Genomic DNA, 19,538 nt, shown 5'->3' with positions numbered 1-19,538 from the left:
GCACACATTTCTTTTGTGGGAACACTTTGCACTCCAAACTACCATGTAGGAGTGTATTCTGTGACTGCAGCTGTCAAATGGTAGTAGCATCGAAATGGCTAAGATGTGAAATTGGAGAGCTCATGAGCAAATAGAAAACAGACACATCCATTATAAGCACATACAACATTTTCAGCCTGGCATTCCTCTAGTTAGTTCAGTTTCTCTTTACCAGCATATAACACTTTGCTCTGGACAAATAATTTGTTGTAACACAGTGCGAAGTGCACACCACAAAATTGAGCAATCTGATGTCTCAACCGACAAAATAACTAAGTTGTAGCATTGCAGAGCTGAACTGGAAATGCAACATAACAGGTTAAGAAAATTACAATAGAAATCCCTTACAGTAGCTAAGATATGGCATTGCAGAGTTCATCTGAAAAAACAACAGATAATGTCAAGAAAGTGGTTAAGATATAGTTGGAGTCCTTGCACTAACCATCTGGTACTTCCACACCAGCAGTACATGTCGCAGAGTTATGGCCAGTGCCTCCACAGGTGCTAGATTTGTTCAGCCTGCGTGACTTCTTCTGAAGAATACCAGTTCAAGATCAGTCCTCCCATCAGGAAGCACCATGCATGTAGAAGAGTGGTGACCAGGCTTCCTGCAACGTTTGCAAAATGTTGTCTGCTTGGAAAGACCCTCCAGCCGATCACCCTCTTGCTGCTTGTCTTTCGTCGCTGTTTTCTTACAACCTCCATCCAGGAAAGACTTAAACCTTGTTGCCTTGGGCCTACCTCTCCCCCTCTTAATCAGTGGCTCCTTAATAAGCACACCATCACTTGTCATTGCCCCACTCTCAGCCAACCCTTCAAGCTGGGCTATCCTATTAGTCGACCGCCGAGCCTCCCCATCATCCTCAGCACCACTAGAATAGTACAAGGGAGCAACTGGAGTGTCGTCTTCACCAAGCTCTTTCTTTGCAGTTGTGATGTGTTTCATGAAAATGCAGTACTTACTCTCTGCTAAATCACCCATTTTTACAAGCTCCAAGCGTTGACGTACATTATGTTGTGCCGAAAAGACTTTGGCAATGACAGCTCCGTCTCTTCGGGCCCCTCAACAATTGGAACCGAAATGTCCCTAGCAGATTTTGTCCACCGCTTCATTATGTGGAAGTCAGGGATCTGATTCAATCCAAGGTGTATCATCAGCTGCAAGAATGTACATGGTTAGTCAGTGCCAGTAAAACCTTAAGCACGGCATAATGGGTGAGCAATCAGATAACTCACCCTAATGACATGGGCGCACACGACACCGAAATGTCCAAACAAACCACATTCACATAGAAAGCGATGTCCTTCCTCAACACGAACCGTGAATTTTGTGCGAGCCCAATTGGGCTGGAGATGAGCATACGAATGCTCCAGCTCGTACAAACTCTGGGCTTCTATTTCCTTAGGTGGATTGAAATTCTGTACCATCTCCAAGTCAGCTTTGAAAAGCTTCATCACTGCCCGTGTGTAGATACGGCGAGCATGCTTCTCTATAGGCCAGCCACCTCTCTCTTTTCGATTGCACTGCAAACACAACACCACAAAAAAATGAACTCAGATGTCTGCCTACATTAAGGGTTACAAAACAGGAAAATACAAAGCACATTTATCATGCTGCTACCTGCTTGTTTTTGTGTTCTTCCTTACCGACCTCTAAATCTACATAAGAACACGATCGCAAAAGCTTAATGAGTGTATGCATCATCACAAACATCATCTACTAAGCAAAAAAAACATGTCTCCGCACAAAACTGGGCAGGAATTTTGAAGCATGTCTTTACCCTTTTTTTCTCTACAAGATGCCATTCGGGTTGTTTGTTGGTGTATGCGGCGTCACAACATCATCTACTAAGCAAAAAAAACCATGTCTCCGCACAAAACTGGGCAGAAAATTGAAACATGTCTTTACAGGTTTTGTCTACAAAGATGTAATACAATATAATAGAAAGCCTGATGAAGTGGTACAGAGTGGAATTCGGAAGCCCAGGCTTTGATTATTTCTCCTCATAAAATGTGGTACACTACTTCAAGCTTATAGTGAACTGGAATTGACATAATAGATTATTACTACGGGCTGTACGATCTTACTTTATTGTTTTCGAACTCGACTTCACGATCCTGGCGTCATCGTCGTCGCCAGCACCCTCTTGGACGCCGATGCTTGTAGCACATGGGGCACTGGCACCGACGCACCGTCGATGCCACCGTCGATGCCAGTGCCGAGATCTGGGGCCAGGCGCTCATCCATGCCGCAGCCCATCTTGTCGCCGCCGAACCCTTCGTGGCTCGACCCTCCTTCCCCGGACACGGCGTCGAAGCAAGTGCCTGCGGCACCTATTCCCTCGTCGTCGGCGGTGCCTGCTTGGGTGGAGACGCTCAATTCGCCACCTTGCGAAGCGCCCGGCAGAGGGATCAGCGAGCCGATGTACTCGGGTACAGGGGAAAATAAACTTGAGGATTCACCCCCTTCCAAACAATGGGGAACTGTCCGCCCTGCTGTTGCCCCGCGGCCATTGCCTGCACGCAACAAGCGTCGCCGTCACTACAAGCTCCAAGGAAAAGGGGGAGACGGCGACGGCGCACGGCGAACTGTACCTGCGAGTCAGCGGCGCACGGTTTGGATGGATCCCTGGCGATGGCGGCACAGGTCGACGGCGCGCGGTTTGGACAGCTCCGTGGCGACAGCGGCGACGGCGCACGGGGAAGGCGACTGAGACGGCGAAGGCGTACTCTACCAGCGCGACGACGGCACGGTGTGGATGGCTCCCTGGCGACGGCGCACGGGGACGGCGCACGTATACTCTACCTGCCCGTTGGCGGCGCAGTGTGGCCGGCTCCCTGGCAACGGCGATGGCCAGAGCGTGAGGAAAAACAGGGGAGGCGGGAGGTTGGGGATGGAGGACCGGCCCCGTACTATTTTCTGGGAGTCAGCTCATCTCATGTCCCCGACACGAACAGCCAACTAGCCAAGTACCGTGTTGCGCGGCGAAAAGCCGGAAGAAAAGGAGCAAGCGACATGACAGAAAAATGAGGGAAGCGGAGGAAAATGTTCCACACAGACAAACTTTGCACGAATCTCCAAGTCCAAATGAACGGCACAGAATACATCCACACCCATGCTTGGGTGTACAAAATCCACACTCAGAAAAAAATCCCTTTTGAGAAGGTCGAAAAAACCTAACTTGTTACAAAAGCTGGTTTCAGTGAGACCTAACCAAATTTGGCATACATGATGCCATATCTATAACAACAAGGAATATCTAAAAGGGAAAGTTTCACAAAATTTGAAATTTAGGGCGAAAATGATGCCATACATTATGCCATAACTTTACAAAATCTGAAAATCAATTGGGGATTATAAAGGGAAATAAAAAGTTCGAAAAATGTAAAAACGAAACAATCTATCTATCTATGTATAGAAGATCAGCTGTATGAAATTTGAGGTCATTTAGAGAATGTAGAAAAAATCACCTTGTTAGAAAAGCTGGTTTCAGTGAGACGAAACGGCATGCGTTTAAGCAAAGTGATTTTTTCGAACATCTCCAAATGACCCCAAATTTTCCATACATGATGCCATACGTGTAACAACAAGGAACCCTATCTAAAAAGTGTCAAAAAAGTTTTCCCAACCGTATAGCTCTATCAAAAAGAACCTCACCATGGCGCTAGTATAATTTTGGGCTTAGTTACAAGGGTTCCTAGTTACAAACTTTCGTTACCTAACCTTCAACACGAAACTTGTTTCAAATCACTTTTGGCGTACAAGAAACAAATCCCACCTTGATTCGAGCACCACAACCTCCAAACGATGCCGATGCCGATATCGGCATGGTCAGAACGACTATGCTCGCCGCCACTGCTAGGTCACCGTCGGGATGCACCGTCAATCCCGTCCCCTCATTCGATCACTGACACACCAGAGATACCGCCGAGGCCAATGCCGAACGTACATGCTGATGCCAATGCCGAACATGCATGCACGCCGCTGTGGGCACGGCCACGCCGCCCCGCTATGCTGGACGCCACAGACCACCGCGAGGTCTTTCCCTTCGCCACCACACTCTTCTAGCACCCATCTATACATGCCAGAAAGGAGAGACACTAGTTTTCTCTACATTGCTCGCGTTCGTGTCGGACACGGTCAGTCAAAGTTTTGAGGTAGTCGTCGATGTCGTCGACCATTTGTTCTCTTCTTTGCATGGTTAAACGCGTCTAGTTCATATCTATCTAATGCGTCTGGTCTCGCCTCATGCAGTTCTTTGTGGACGTCGATCTCATCTCGGCACCCCGCAGGCCACCTCCTCCGTGCCATCGCTGTAGAGCTCCGTTTAAAAATATATTCCTACCCGTGTATTGCCCATTGTATCAGCGCCATGGCCCACTTGTCATTCGATATACCGAAGCCCCACTCGTGCGCGTTTTGGTCAGGGATACACCGATGCTTACGGTCAAACAAAGATGGATGGTCTGACGTGTCTTTACGGGCTCTACGTGGCCCCACTAGTCAGAAGATAACGGTCAACCGTCGGGCAACCGGCCGTTACATCACGTGTGATGGTTTTAGATAAAGGCTTGGGTAAAACTGAGGAAAAACTAAGGAGCTGGGGAAAACTGAGCACAACTAAGGACCCGAGGGCACGAAAATAGAAATCCCAAAAGTTTTTGGGGTTTTATGTGCAGCGGGAAACCACACTCCATAAAAAGAGAGATGGGTTTGCCCGTGTGTTTTTTTTTTGAACTTAAAACCATTTTATTCAGCAAACAGCATGTCGCCTCATTAAAAACCTTCCAATCCCCTTAGGTACCGTGGAAGGAAAAGAGTGCGTCAGAAACCTGCTGCCGCAATCACAATATAGTTACATCATCTACAAAAGGTTGTAGGAGGAAGATAGAGGATTCATCGACCCAGGTACAATCAGATTTAGCATTAAAGCAAAACCTAGTTAGTGAATGCGCAACCTCATTTGATTCTCTAGGGCAATGAGTAATATAAACTATCGATGCAGCTATAAAATCGCCTTTAACATCTCTACTAAGGCATCGTCGATGATATCAGATAGACCCATACATTGCCATAAAATCGCCTTGAACACCGCAGATCCCGCATGGTCCTCTACTAAGGCATCGTCGATGATATCAGATAGACCCATACATTGCCAAACTGTCATGGCGGTCGGGCAGGTGAATAGAAGATGTCTGATATCCTCTGCATCCAAATTGCACACCGGACAGGAACCCGATGTATCAATGTGCCTGTTAGCCAGAATTGCTTTGAGAGGAACTATCCCATGAAGGGCTCGCCAAATAGAAAATTTCACCTTTGCTGGGATTTTCAACTGCCATAGGGTCTTCCATACTGGATTCAGGGCCGAGACTCCAGGGATCGCCAGTTGGCCAGTAGACGGACCAAATTGATGCCGCCACGGTAGATGATAGCCTGATCGGACTGTATACTGTCCATGTTTGGTGAAATGCCAACTAATAAAGTCCTCAAACCCATGTGTGCTGATCGGAATTTGCATAATTCTTGTAACATCAATTGGATTGAATAAATCATTCAATAAAACTTCATCCCATTGGCCCGTGATAGGACATAGAAGTTCACTCACCCGCGTATAGATGGCGCCCCCTCTAGGGGTCAGTATTCTTCTATTAGCACTTGATGGAATCCATGGATATTCCCAGATTTTAATTTTTTCACCGTTTCCTACTCGCCAAATATACCCATGTTTAAATGTGGTTAGGCCAGCTAGAATGCTTTGCCATGTGAATGAAGATCCAGCCTTCGGCCCCGCGTTTAGAATGGGTAGTACTTTGCACCAAGCACACGAGCACATACGGAAGTAGGATCATTGATTAGTCTCCATCCCTGCTTAGCCAACATAGCAAGGTTAAAAGACTGAAAATCTCTAAAGCCCACACCTCCCTTTTTTTTTTTGGATAGCAGAGTTTCCACCAGGCCATCCAATGCATCTTCTTTGAATTTTCATCATCATCCCACCAGAACTGGGAGATAGCATCCATCATTCCCTTGCAAATTCCCTTAGGGAGTTGGAAGACAGACATAGCATATACAGGAATAGCTTGCGCCACAGCCTCCAGGAGAATTTCCTTTCCACCCAATGATAGTAGTTTTTCCTTCCACCCATTAATCATCTGAATAATTCTTTCGATGGAGTGTTTGAAACAGTCACTCCTATCAGCTCCAACTAAAGCATGCCCGTGTTGTGGTAAAACACTTGACAAAAAAATTAATGTTTGCGAGAGCACATTTGGCAATTCTCTATGCCGGGCGAATCTTTACTATTATATTGCAGTCCGTACGTCATCAAAAATATTTAATGTCAAATATTCAGAGCACATAGGCTGTTTGTTCGCTCACAAATAAACAATCAACACCGTACCACCGAACCTAATATATAAGGAAGTAAACAACCGCACCTGACATATAAGGAAGTAAACAAAATCTTTACTATTATATTGCAGTCCGTACATCATCAAAAGTGTTTGATGTCAAACATTTAGAGCATCTAGGCCGTTCGTTCGCTCACAAATAAACAATCAACACCGTACCACCGAACCTAATATATAAGGAAGTAAACAACCGCACCTGACATATAAGGAAGTAAATAGAAAAATCAAAGAATAAATAGTGAATTTAAGTACGGGTGCCACAATCAAGCAAAGCAATCGTCACAAGCACCTAGATGCCACACTAAATGGAAAACAATCAAGATATTTACCATGCACGAACCTGCCTGAATCAGGACAAAATTACCCCACGGTTAAGACATATGTGCATCAACATCTTGTCTCCCCAACACTTCGTCGCCAGCCACACCACTCTATGCCATGGGCGATCCCCTGCGCTGCCGCTACGGGCCCTAAGCTGTCCTTCCACTGTCGCCTCCGTCCTCGTGCTCGTCGGCCACAACCCGGATAAGCTCGCTGCCGTCTCGGAGAAGAGATCAGGAAGTGCATCGCATCGTCAGCGTTGTCTTAGGTGCACGCATGCCATTATTTGAGGAATATAATCCATAATGATACAAGTATATATATCATATGTGTGGCGTGAAATGTATTGCTCTGAACGTGTATGCAATCCTGGAGGATTTGGATACTCACGATATGAGTATATGGAAACAATGGATCTTATGAAATTAGTTTGCGTTTTTTCTGGAAACAAAATGTGCATATGAAGTAATTGTTTGGTTCCTACAAACCTGGAATTCAGCTGTAGAAAATGTCAAAAGATATCTAATCTAAATAATGGCATGGATGGAGAATTTATCTGCTCAAGTATACTGCAATATGTTCCTATCATTTTTGATCTGTCAACTATTGATATTGAGTATCAATAGTTGATTTCTATGCTTATGTTGGATGCTGAAGCACAAATATAATCAAATGAAGCTAACCAGTAACATGTTGAAGTCCCTTGAAGGTTGCTACATGAATATTAAGGATTAGATTAATTAAATGCTGAAACCTTGTAGAATAACCTCCAATGTACACCCATGCAAACATATGTTTCTATGGCCTAAAACTGTCATATTTGTTTTTTTTCTTTTCATATATATACTTAATTAGTATAATATTCATCTGTATATTATCTTGCTAAACAAGTAATTTATATCGTTTTAGACAACTCAAATCATACTCTCGGAATATTCTTGCAGAAAGACATAGTTTTCCATCACTTATTTTTACCAGACATTATTCACTTTTTTTTCGCTAAGCAACCTCCTCGACAAGGAACCAACAGATCATGGTAGTCGCTCCAGGGTTAACAGAAATCTAGGTTGGGCGTCAACAATCCTAAGCTTCTAGGAGTGGCGTTTAAATCTTTTTTTTCCGGGCCTCGTATTTACCTTCACCATTAGCATCTCTATGGAAGGGATTCTATGGCTATGTCCTGCAAGAAGGTGGGGTCTGGTAGTTTTTGGCATTCTTCCTAGGCATATCTCACTTGAATTGGACCGGATCTTGAATTTGTGTCATTCTGGAGGTTAGCTTGATATGTGTTGGGCAGGTTACCAACAAGGTTTTGTGATAGAAATATTTTGGGAAAATATTTTGGGAATTTCTTTATACTTTGTTCTTCTATTTTTTTATCTTTCTCTTTAATGATCTATTTTGTTGTGTTGTAATCCTTCCATTTCTAAATAAATTGACGCTTTAATTCAGTTGATGTATTTTCATGTTGCATATGTATCTGTGCTATAGTGGGGGAGGAGCTAAATATATTATTTCTGGATTTTAATTAGAAGTAATCATGTGTGTGTTTCATTATTCAAAAACCAATTTTTGAATTTGTTGAAAAGTTCTACCTTGCATATAGATTATTGTTTTAAATTCTTTTGACACCATAGGAGGGGTGCACAACATCATCTATCCCAAGACACTTTATCAGTAAAGATCTAGCTGAATGTTTGTGATGGAGAAAAATGAATTTGTGTTGTTAGATTTGGTAGGTCATTGAGTTTTCCTTGGCCAACGACGTCTTATTTGGAAAACCATTCATGCTGCTTTTGGTTAAGAATAATTTTCAGTATAGAATGCTTAGTTGTTAGTGTGGATGCTTACATACTAATGAGATCTCAGTATCACGTTGATGGAAAAGGAAGAAAAATGGGGCCAAGTGTTTTTTTTTTCATTGCTTGTATGTGAAATGACACATAAATAATTATAGGGCATTGGTATCTGGTTAGATGAAACACCCTCTTGAAATGTTCTACTGATGTAAAGAAGCATATGTTATTCCTCATCTTTTGTTTTGCAGAAGTACAATTAGTGTCTGGGAGTGATGGCCTCGCCAGGATGTAGTAGTCAATTGCAGTTGCCAGTCGAAGACTCTACAACGTTGCTTCTTCGTTTTGACCGCCAAATTTAGGTGAACTTTTACACCTGTTCCATGATCTCCATCCTTCTTCATCCATGTGTGGGCTCTATTGGTGGGAAGGATGGTCTTAAAATTTTGTCCAACACAATTGTATGAGATGACAAATGGTACGTGGAAAGTAAGCGCTGGTGCCAGGGCAACAAAAGCAGAACCGAAATGATGGCCGGATACTTTATAAAGAGTGAAAATGGAGAAAATGTCTTTTTTTTAAAAAACTCTAGAACAAAATAGATTCAACTTGAAAAGTATTCAGGAAATATCCTCTTTGCATAACGCCCCATGCTAGGACGCCATGATATATAGTATGGCTCCTAGGTTGAGGTCACTGTCCCGCCATACATCATGGCGCACTAGGCATGCACCGGCATGCTAACAAGCATGGTGCCTCTGCCCTGGGCTTCATGAAAAGAGACCATTTTTAAATAGTTTTAAATGTGGTCCATTTTGGGATGAAGTTTTCACGTACAAAGATATGCAAACATCAGGAGAGGAGTTGGAGTGTGTGCAATTATTATGTAAGAAGAAGGGAGCAAACCATTTGATTTCTGTTGATCCTGAGGAAGGGGGCAGGTGATTGTAAGAGGGGTGGAAGTTGAGAATAATCCACACAGATTCTATTATAATTTTGCTTATCTTTTCTAAAATAAAATTATACTCTGTAGCAACGCACGAGCATTCAACTAGTCTCACAATAAAGATGCGTGTTTGTTTCTAAACGATTTAAGTGGTCGTACGCTGAAAATGGAATGCGGAATAGAAAGTTATGCTTATTTTAGTGAACACTGCGTAAAATCAATTACGAAGAACGAAACAACATGGATATGTACCCCAAACATAAACACATAATTTAGGTTCAGTGTGAGTAACATTGCTTTACAAAAAAATAACATTGACCGAACATTAGTATATACAAAATAATCTCGAGCTATTCATTATTCATACTCGCAGAATTGGGGATTTTAGAGATTTCTTGAAAGGCATGCCAAGCTTCTTTTCATCATATTATCATATTATCACATTACTGAGATGGTGTTGGTTTTACCGGTAGCGGCATCAACAATCGAAAGGGATTTCCCAGAAATAATGATCATCAAAGAGTGAATTGTGCACTAGACGAGGGATATTCAAATATTTTGATTGTTTGAGTTACAAAATATTTTTAAAAAAGAGCTAAAGCTTTGCCATTGAGCTGATATTATTGTTATCTTTTTAGGTTCTACTTATAGTGAAATATTTTTCTATTTTTAGTGTATTAAGTGATTCTGTTAGAACCTTGAATTACTAATGTGTTAGGTTTATATTTTGGTATTTGTATCATTTTTTCAGGGTTCTCCTTACCTTTGATTTTTGTATCCTTCGTCGCTGATGCCACATGTCTTTTTTTGGTATGGATGGCACGCGTCAAGTCACCATTTATATTAGGGATTTCTATTTTCGTGCCCACGGGTCCTTAGTTGTGCTCAGTTTCCCCCAGCCGCTTAGTTTTTCCTCAGTTTTCCCCAAGCCCTTGTCTGAAATTCTCACAAGGAGCTCAGACGGGAGGAATCCCGTTAAGTTGACCGTTGGTTGGTGCTGGCAAGTGGGGCCGCTGTTGGTGCCCCGCAGTGGACACGTCTCCACTTATCCAGATCATCGTGGGACCCATAACTTGTCCACGTTAGCGCGTCGGACCCACATCTTACACAGGTGATCGCTGCAAAATGGGAGCCCGAGCCAGCCCCGCACCTGTGCCCCTGCCATTGCTTCCCCTTTCTTTCCCCGCGCCCCATTGTTCTTCTTCTCCGCCAGCGGCAACCCTTCTCCAGCAGGCGGGTGATGTCTAGTTTCTCTTCGACCTCCTGTTCTTCATGGCCGCAGTATGGACACGTGCCTTTGACAAGATGCCCTGACTGCCCACGCCAGGAGCCTCTGAAGCGGTCGATCTGTAAGACGGACGATAACGGCAACCGTGGACGTGAGTTCCTTGCATGCGAGAGCTTGCCATATAGAGAGGGGGATAAGGTTAGATCTCGCTCTAATTGCACTGTTTTCTCTCGATTTTCTTGTTATTCCCTCGAATTTAGGATTTAGGGTTCACGTTGTTGTTTTCAGATCCTGAAGAAATGCAGGTATTTCGAGTGGATCGATGTGTACGTTCAGATGCTTCAATTGCAGGAATCAATTGGCGCTATTGGGGAGCGCAATTTGGGAGGGGGGGACTTGCTGTAGAGAATGCGGCGGAAAGAGGAGCCGTTCCGATTATGCCTAATGCTCCCAATGCAGAACTGGTGGAAGTGAAGGGAGAACTGAAGAAAATAAACAAGCAGTTAAGGCAGCTGATCGAGTTGAAGAAGCAAGCTAATCTGATGGCTGGTTGTTTTTTTGTTGTATAATTGCGATCGAATTCTTATCACTGCTCATCGGCGCTAGAAGTTGTTACAAGGGATCCCTTGTTACAAATCCATTATTCAGTTACATGTACTTGTAGTTGTTTTCAAAGTTAGTGTGTGCATTCACTGAAATTACAAAAAAAATACGTGTTAGGGAATATAGGAATGCTAAAGATAGTTGATAATTCTTAGAGGGTGACAAATAATGCATTCACCGAAATCCCACAAATATGTATGTCTCATGTTTATACCAAACTTATACCACTTTTGGGACGTTTCAAATAACCAAAACTATATCCCAAACTATATTCCCTAAAAGAAAAAGAATGCTAAAGAAAGTTGATAATTGTTAGAGGGGTGATAAATAATCCATTCACCAAAATCCCCCAAATATGTCAAATATGTATGCCTCATGTTTCTACCAAAATTATACCACTTTTGAACCGTTTCAAATTACTAAAACTATATTCCCTAAAAGAAAAGGAATGCTAAAGATAGTTGATAATTGTTAGAGGGGTGACAAATAATGCATTCACCGAAATCCCACAAATATGTATGCCTCATGTTTATACAAAAATTATACCACTTTTGGGACGTTTCAAATAACCAAAACTATACCCTAAACTATATTTCCTTAAAAAAAGGAATGCTAAAGATAGTTGATAATTGTTAGAGGGGTGATAAATAATCCATTCACCGAGATCCCTTAAATATGTATGCCTGATGTTTATACCAAAATTATACCACTTTTGGGACGTTTCAAATAACCAAAACTATATCTCAAACTATATTCCCTAAAAGAAAGTAATGCTAAAGAGAGTTGATAATTGTTAGAGAGGTGATAAATAATCCATTCATCGAGATCCCTCAAATATGTATGCCTCATGTTTATACCAAAATTATATCACTTTTGGGACGTTTCAAATAACCAAAACTATATCCCAAACTATATTCCCTAAAAGAAAAGGAATGCTAAAGAGAGTTGATAATTGTTAGAGGGGTGACAAATAATGCATTCACCGAAATCTAGTTTTTGCGTGAAAAGTAATGGCTACAAGATATCGGTGATGGTTTATCATTTTTTGCGTGAAAAGTAATACCTAAAAGAGTTTATAATTTTTAGCGCGTGAAAAATAATATAGAAAACCAAACTTGCTGAATCCGATGGCAAACTGGGTATTTAGCATACATAGAGGGTGGAAGCTAGCCGCTGACAGAGAGAGAGAGAGGGTGGTGGCCCCGATCAGAGAGAGGGATTATCCTGCCCGTTAGATCATACGATCAACGATCGGCGGGCACGATCCGCGTGACAAGGGCTAGACCAATCAGGGCAAGGTTGAGCGTATGTGAGAATTTGTTAAGGGAGAGGGTAAAACTGAGTAGTATGAAGAAACCAAGGGCACGTGAGTAGTAAACAGACTAAGGGATTCAAATATGAGATTTAAAAAAATGGAAAATGCGTGTTTTGTACAACGAAACCCATCTTGGCATACCTCAAACTATTTGCAATACAAATATACATGAGTGTGAAAATTGTGGCCTCATTCAGACAAAGTATGTTTTGGGGAAAGCTGTTTTGGGAAGGGCTTATTGTGGAAAGCCATGAACCTTCATAGCTACTAGGTGATTTGAGAAGTGGCAATTTATGGTAAAACTTGATTTATCTATGATTGTTATGGTTCCCAACGTGGCAGGCCGCGTAAGAAGACTCCATGAGTAAGTGCCACTATGGTTTTATCTTTTTTGGAATTTTTTGCACATTAAATGACTCATTTAACTAGCTTAATCCCATTTGTTGACTCTGTGTTGACCAGCCACATGAGGGTAAAACTGAGTATATTGCAGTAGCCAGTATTAGCACTCAAGTGGAAAACTGAGCACACAAAAAAATGCTAGTATAAGACTCGAGGGTATACCTGAGTATATCTAAATTTCGAGGGTTAGACTCGAGGACGCGTGTTGCGGTGCAGAAGTGGAAGATGTACAATTGTTGACGCGTAGGACGCCGGTCGCGGTGCAGAAGTCGAAGACGTGCAGACGTGCAACCGTGGACGCGTAGGACGCGGGTCGCATTTAGGACCCTTCGCCTTTATATATGCCTCTCCATGTTCGCCTCCTCGCACTATCTCACTATCACACTCACTCCCTCACGCAACGCCGCCTCTCATGTCCCATCATCTTCTCCAAAGCAAAAAAAACCTCTCCCTCTTCTCTGTCGGCGATGGACAAGGAGAATGTGAATCCGTCCTCCGTCCTCGACACCGTCCCTTCTAAGCACGGCGCCCCCATCTTCGACGTCGTCCCCTCTACATCCATCGCCGCCGCAGGTGCATTGGCGACTCCCACCGGTGCATCGGAGGCTGCCGCCGGTGGCGGTCAGATCCCACCGGAATGGGACCCATACGAGAAGGTGTCGTACATCTGTCCGGCGAACCCCTACGACACCTGCATGGACGACCCATGGAACGAGGTAACTACGGTTTGCTCCCTTGTTGTTCCCATTTCCTTTTTCAACCCTATTTTTGCTGGTTCCCTAGTAACTATTAGTGCCGATATGTAGGTAGGATGAGTATTGGGTTAATATTTCCGCCGATTTTATTCCATTTTGATTTGATCTCTTCTTGATTTATGCAAGTAATCATGGGATCTCAATCAGTTAAGATTTGGGGTTCGGCCGTTCGGTTAATTTATGCAAGTAATCATGTGATCTCAATCAGTTAAGATTTGTGGTTCGGTCGTTCGGTTAATTTATTCAGATATGGAATTTGTTTCTTTGCCTATGATGAATCGTTGGGCATAAATTTGTACAGGGCGGGTTCAGCGAACGATTGTTGTGTACAAATCTGTTATGCATGAGTTTTGGTTCGCTAACCCCGTCCCTGTAGATATATAATCGTGTTCAATCTAACTGAGGTTGCCTTTGTTTTTCCTAACTTTGGTATCATGCACGTTACGTCATCGTTGCAACTCATTCACTTATAGTTTTCATTTGATATGGATCAGGTGTCTAGCAGCGATGTCGGCAGCGATGAGGAGGATCAGCACACCAAGGCTCGGCAGGTGCTGCGGAGGCTGCAGGTTGGCCAATTCGCCTCCTACTTCGCCAAAGGTGTCTACAAGTGCCCCTTCTGCACTAGGAGATCGGCGACACCGACTTTAACTGCCTCCTCACGCATGCTGAGGATATCGGAAGGACCTTCCCCAAAGTCGGCGCGACAGTGAACGTCTACGCCTTCCGCGCCACGCGACGCGGCCCCACACGCCAGCACGAAACGGTCAACTAAACGGGAATCCTCCCGTCCGAGCTCCTTCTGCGGGTTTCAGACAAGGGCTTGGAAAAAACTGAGAAAAACTAAGCGGCTGGAGAAAACTGAGTACAACTAAGAATACAAGGGCACGAAAATAGAAATCCCTTTATATTACAACGACAAAAATAAACCAGGCAAACTCTTCCGAGAGCTTTGAAGCTACATCGATATTTGCATAGCGTAACACATCAAAGAGTTTGTCGGTTTTCTTTTTGTCTTTGTTAAGTATGTTTCGTACTCGGCAATGACGAAACTGCGGCGCTGAGATGGCACAGACTGAAGTTGTATCACTTCTTAGCATGAGGCGATAATACCCTTTTGATCTTCCGGAGCTAAGGCTCCTGCTATTAAAAACAGGAAATTGATAATAAAATTGGAAATATAGAACATATCGTTTTGCTGATTCGCGTGACTGAGAATTAGCTTTTTGTTAGTTGACTTTTTAACCATATGATCCCAATTTGTTTGTGCTAGCATCAGTTGTAATATGAGTTGCAACTAAATTTTTTTTAGTTGTAAATATAGTTGCAACTGAGAAAAAAAGTTCAAAATATCTGATTGCGTGCAACTGCTCTAGATCATTTGATTGCTTTGTGATTCATGCTACCTCTGAGTTGCAACGTCAGCTGCAATTAAGACTCAATAACATCGAGCATTAGCTTAATTCTCTGAAAGTTAATCACGCCATAAAAATATTCCTAGAGATGGGCTACGTACAACCTACCCGCCCCGTACCGATTCAACCTCTAGCATGTGTATGCTTGATCAGTTAGGAAACCCACGTATGAGTCATACGGTATGACATATCCAAGCTGCAGCTACCAGGAACATTACCACGCTGGAACTAATCAACCACTGCTTCCACAAATTACTTTACTACTTAGTACTTAGAGACTTCAAGGTAGATCACTGACTTTCTAGGTCCAAAATACTTCACCCGCAAGGCAGAACAGGGCTATAAGTAAGCGCACTACAACGGCTTAGCATTCCACTGCCATCTCCCAAAAGATCCCAAAACATCTCTATTTCCAATAGGGGTGTTGAGCAAGTCCAACCACACCCCTCCTACATGGACAAGATGAAGCAGACAGTTGTCATGTACCCCGGCTGCGATGTCGGTCATGCCGGCCCCATGACGGAGCTCGCCAACGTCTTCCTCAAGCATGGCTACCATGTCACCATGGTGCTTGTCGAGCCGCCCTTCAAGTCGTCCGACTCCGGCGCCACCGCCATCAAGCGTATTGCCGCCTCCAACCCGTCCATCTCCTTCCATGTCCTCCAGGCACTCCCTCTTCCAGACATGTTTGCCTCCGGCAAACACCCTTTCCTACTCATTCTCCAGCTCTTGCGCGATTACAACGAGCTGCTCGAAGCCTTCCTCCGCTCCTTGCCCCAGGAAAGCTTGCACTCTGTTGTCATTGACATGTTCTGCAGCCACGCTCTCGATGTCTGCGTTAAGCTCGGTATCCCGGTATACACGTTCTTCGCCTCAAGCGCGTCATGTCTGTCTATCCTGACCCAGTTTCCTGCATTGATAGCCAGCAGGCAGACCGGCTTGAAGGAAATTGGGGACACACCGCTTCATTTCCTCGGTGTTCCGCCGATGCCGGCATCTCATCTCATCAAAGAGCTACTGGAGCACCCGGAGGAGGAGATGTGCAAGGCAATGACCAGCACCTGGAAGCGCAACACTGAGACGATGGGCGTTCTTGTGAACACATTCGAGTCGTTGGAGACCCGGGCGGTGCAGTCACTCAAGGACCCTCTCTGTGTCCCTGGCCGGATCCTGCCTCCGATATACTGCGTCGGCCCGTTGGTTGGCAAGGGCTCCAAGGATGACAACGGAGCGGCGAGCAATGAGTGCCTTAAGTGGCTGGATTTGCAGCCGGAACGCAGCATCGTGTTCCTCTGCTTCGGAAGCATGGGCACGTTCTCCGTGGAGCAGCTCCAGGAGATAGCCGTTGGCCTAGAGAGGTCCGGACAACACTTCCTATGGTCTGTGCGCACGCCGGCCGGAAGCCATGACCCGGAGAAATACTTGGAGGTGCGTCCAGAGCCGGATCTCCACGCGCTCATGCCAGAGGGGTTCCTAGAGCGGACCAAGGACAAGGGCCTCGTCATCAAGTCGTGGGCGCCGCAGGTGGACGTACTCCGGCACCGTGCGACTGGTGCATTCGTTACGCACTGCGGCTGGAACTCGGTGCTAGAGTCCGTGGTGGCGGGCGTCCCAATGTTGTGTTGGCCGCTAGAAGCGGAGCAGAAGATGAACAAGGTGTGTATGTTGGAGGAGATGAGCATCGCGGTGGAGCTGGATGGGTACATGGGGGGTTTTGTGAAGGCGGACGAGGTGGAGGCCAAGGTGAGGTTTGTTATAGAGGGTGCAGATGGCAGGCAGCTAAGGGCGCGGGTGGCTGCTCGCAAAGAAGAGGCCAGGGCGGCAATGGAGGAAGGGGGCTCGTCACGACTCACGAGCATCCTTCCTCCAGTTTCTGTTGGATGTGGAGAATATCGGAGTGCAGATTGGTGAGTGATGTAACCTGCAATTTGCGACCGCTTGAGTATGGTGCCAGGCCAAGTTATCATGTAAGGCTACTTTCAGTACGTCGATGAATAAGCATTCGACTCGTTCAAAAAGATAAGAATAATCATTTGAGAATTACACGGATCCTTAGTTGTTGTAGATGTCATGGTCATACAAAACTTAAGATTTTGAGTGAATTCCAATTTTTACCCTATAGTTGCGCATTTGTGACACATAATACCCCATTTAGCGCAACTTTTACAAAAATATCCCATCTAGGAGTTCTTAAACATGGTTTTACCCCAAGTTAGCATTTTGTTTGTTTTTGTTAGATAGGACCGGCGTATTTCGCCGATGTGGTGCGACAAAATGTGTAAATATTGGAGGCCCTCATCTACGATTATGTCCAGATTTCTCTTATTCAATTGTTTCATTCCTTGTTCCCGTACATATATTTTTAAAACCAGGTAATCACCTCATAGCTTACCCAATGAATACGCACAAGAAACTGAGGGTCCAAATATTCTAAAATGCATAATCTAGATGATTTTTTATTCAACGGGGAAATTAGTGTCACAACTGCAGAACTACGGGGTAAAAAGTGAAATTCACTCTAAGATTTTTAACATTCTTTTGTATAAACGTTTTAATGCTTCTTTGAGTTCTAGTTATTTGAGCATACCACAAATGCAACTTAAATAATTTAATGCAAATGTTTTGCAAAATAAGCTATCCTGTGCACACGATGTACTGGTGTTTAGTGTATCATCGACAATACTCTCTTTGTTGCCTTTTTTAAATAGTATTTCCCTGTAGGAAAATAAGTGGCTCGGATTTGTCTAAATTTATATGTATTTACGAATTGAAATACATCTAGATACATGTAAATCTAGGTTATTTATTTTTGAACAGAAAATAATCTTTTATCCCGGTCAAAGCTGCTCAAGGTCTAGGCCAGACATCCCTTGTGGAAACTACCATCGCCAGAACAAGTCAAACCCCTCAAAAGTCTCCGAGCCGAATACAGTCTAGCCAACCGATATTGCAACATCCATTTTTCCGGTACACTTGGATCAGGTAGAACCATGGAAAAAAATAGCGCGCTAATAGCACGCTATAGAATTTCTGGACAGACCACGCTACGTCATTCCGGCGCTATAACGTGCTATTAGCACGTTAATAGCATATTTTCCAGCCAACGCTATTTTGTTATAACGCGCTAATTTTTTTCTTGGGTAGAACCAGTTCCTGGAGTTCTGCTGTTTCGAAGCCACAAATGTTCTGCTTTCGGAGGTAACAATTGGGATGATGGGATGGAATGGAGCAATGGGAGAGTAGAGTTTGTTGTATCTGTTCTCCGGAGGTCTTAACCCTAGGTCTCTGTCGTCATATGTTTTGGCGACCCTACCCCAGGGTCATGAAGGAGGGGGCGGACCCATCCCTACCAACTGTTTTTTTAATTATTCAGGGTTCCGAAGTATGGGTCTATCACCGTATCGGGGCGACACCACACAACTACATATGGCCATGCCACCACCAGCCCCCTGCAAACACATGCATCACGGTGCCACGAAGCCTTGCACGTATCAGCACCATCTCATGGCATGCTGAGACGTAGCTCAAACAATCCGCACTCCATCCCATACACGATCTACTCGATCTTCAAAGATGTTGTGTCAGAAAACCACATCGGCATGAGGCGGCATCGGCAAGGGAAGAGGAGAGAAAAATTTGCAACGGTGGTAGCGGAGAAAACCGTTATGTGCCTAACGCTAATTTTGTACATGTTCCTACTCCCTTTATCTGGAATTAGTGTATTTCTAGTTTTTATTATAAGTCTAAGTTATTAAAATTGGACTAACTTTAGAAAAACAATTATCAACAATCATGACACTAAATTAATATTCCTAAATCTATTTTAAAATGTAGCTACATAATGCATTAGTTTGATGTTGCTATTCTTCTCTACGAAATTGGTCAAATTTATAAAAGTTTGAGTTTTTTCAAAATTTAGAAGTAAACTTATTGGTTGACCGAGGGAGTAGTGTTCTTTCTTAAAAAAATTGGAAGTGTCTTTGGTTCCGGAGCTCAAGTGATCCCTTTATTCAATTATTTTTCAAAAATCGAAATAATAAATATAAAGTATTACGAAATAAATTTAGATAGTCAATGATGTAAGCTATAATCATGAAAAATGCAATGCAAAATTGTTTATATAGTGGGCTACACAAAAAATAACAAAATCAATATCGATTAAATTTGGAGATTTGAAAATATGCATATACATCTATACTTTTGTTATTTTTGTTTATCTCAAACTACAAGCTATTTGAAATTTATATTTTGCACGTTGTGTCAGGTACATTATTGGCTACATCTAGATTTTTTCTTTTCTTTCT

The 19,538-nt window shown here is 43.5% G+C and overlaps 2 protein-coding genes across 2 annotated transcripts; one reads left to right on the top strand and one right to left on the bottom strand.

Annotated features, from left to right (window-relative positions):
• Positions 1-343: 343 nt before the first annotated feature.
• Positions 344-1,704, bottom strand: LOC124705339. Its single transcript, XM_047237074.1, has 3 exons — positions 1,661-1,704; positions 1,276-1,563; positions 344-1,197 (listed from the first exon to the last, which is right to left on the bottom strand). Exons 2-3 carry the CDS (start codon positions 1,492-1,494, stop codon positions 1,024-1,026), a joined length of 393 nt encoding a protein of 130 aa, XP_047093030.1. The 5' UTR covers positions 1,495-1,563; positions 1,661-1,704; the 3' UTR covers positions 344-1,023.
• Positions 1,705-15,696: 13,992 nt separating this feature from the next.
• LOC124705864 (UDP-glycosyltransferase 88A1-like) lies at positions 15,697-17,145 on the top strand. The gene has a single exon (XM_047237558.1). It carries the CDS (start codon positions 15,697-15,699, stop codon positions 17,143-17,145), a length of 1,449 nt encoding a protein of 482 aa, XP_047093514.1.
• The last annotated feature ends 2,393 nt before the right edge of the window (positions 17,146-19,538 follow it).

This window comes from Lolium rigidum, chromosome 4 (genome assembly GCF_022539505.1).
Source record: "Lolium rigidum isolate FL_2022 chromosome 4, APGP_CSIRO_Lrig_0.1, whole genome shotgun sequence".
Lineage (NCBI taxonomy): Eukaryota > Viridiplantae > Streptophyta > Magnoliopsida > Poales > Poaceae > Lolium > Lolium rigidum.
This window is presented reverse-complemented; position numbering and strand designations above follow the sequence as displayed.

Coding starts and splice junctions, on each gene's coding strand:
- LOC124705339 (XM_047237074.1), bottom strand. CDS start 1,494: ATGAAGCTTTTCAAAGCTGACTTGGAGATGGTACAGAATTTCAATCCA. Junction 1,198..1,275: donor TGTGCGCCCATGTCATTAGG/GTGAGTTATCTG, acceptor ACATTCTTGCAG/CTGATGATACACCTTGGATT.
- LOC124705864 (XM_047237558.1), top strand. CDS start 15,697: ATGAAGCAGACAGTTGTCATGTACCCCGGCTGCGATGTCGGTCATGCC.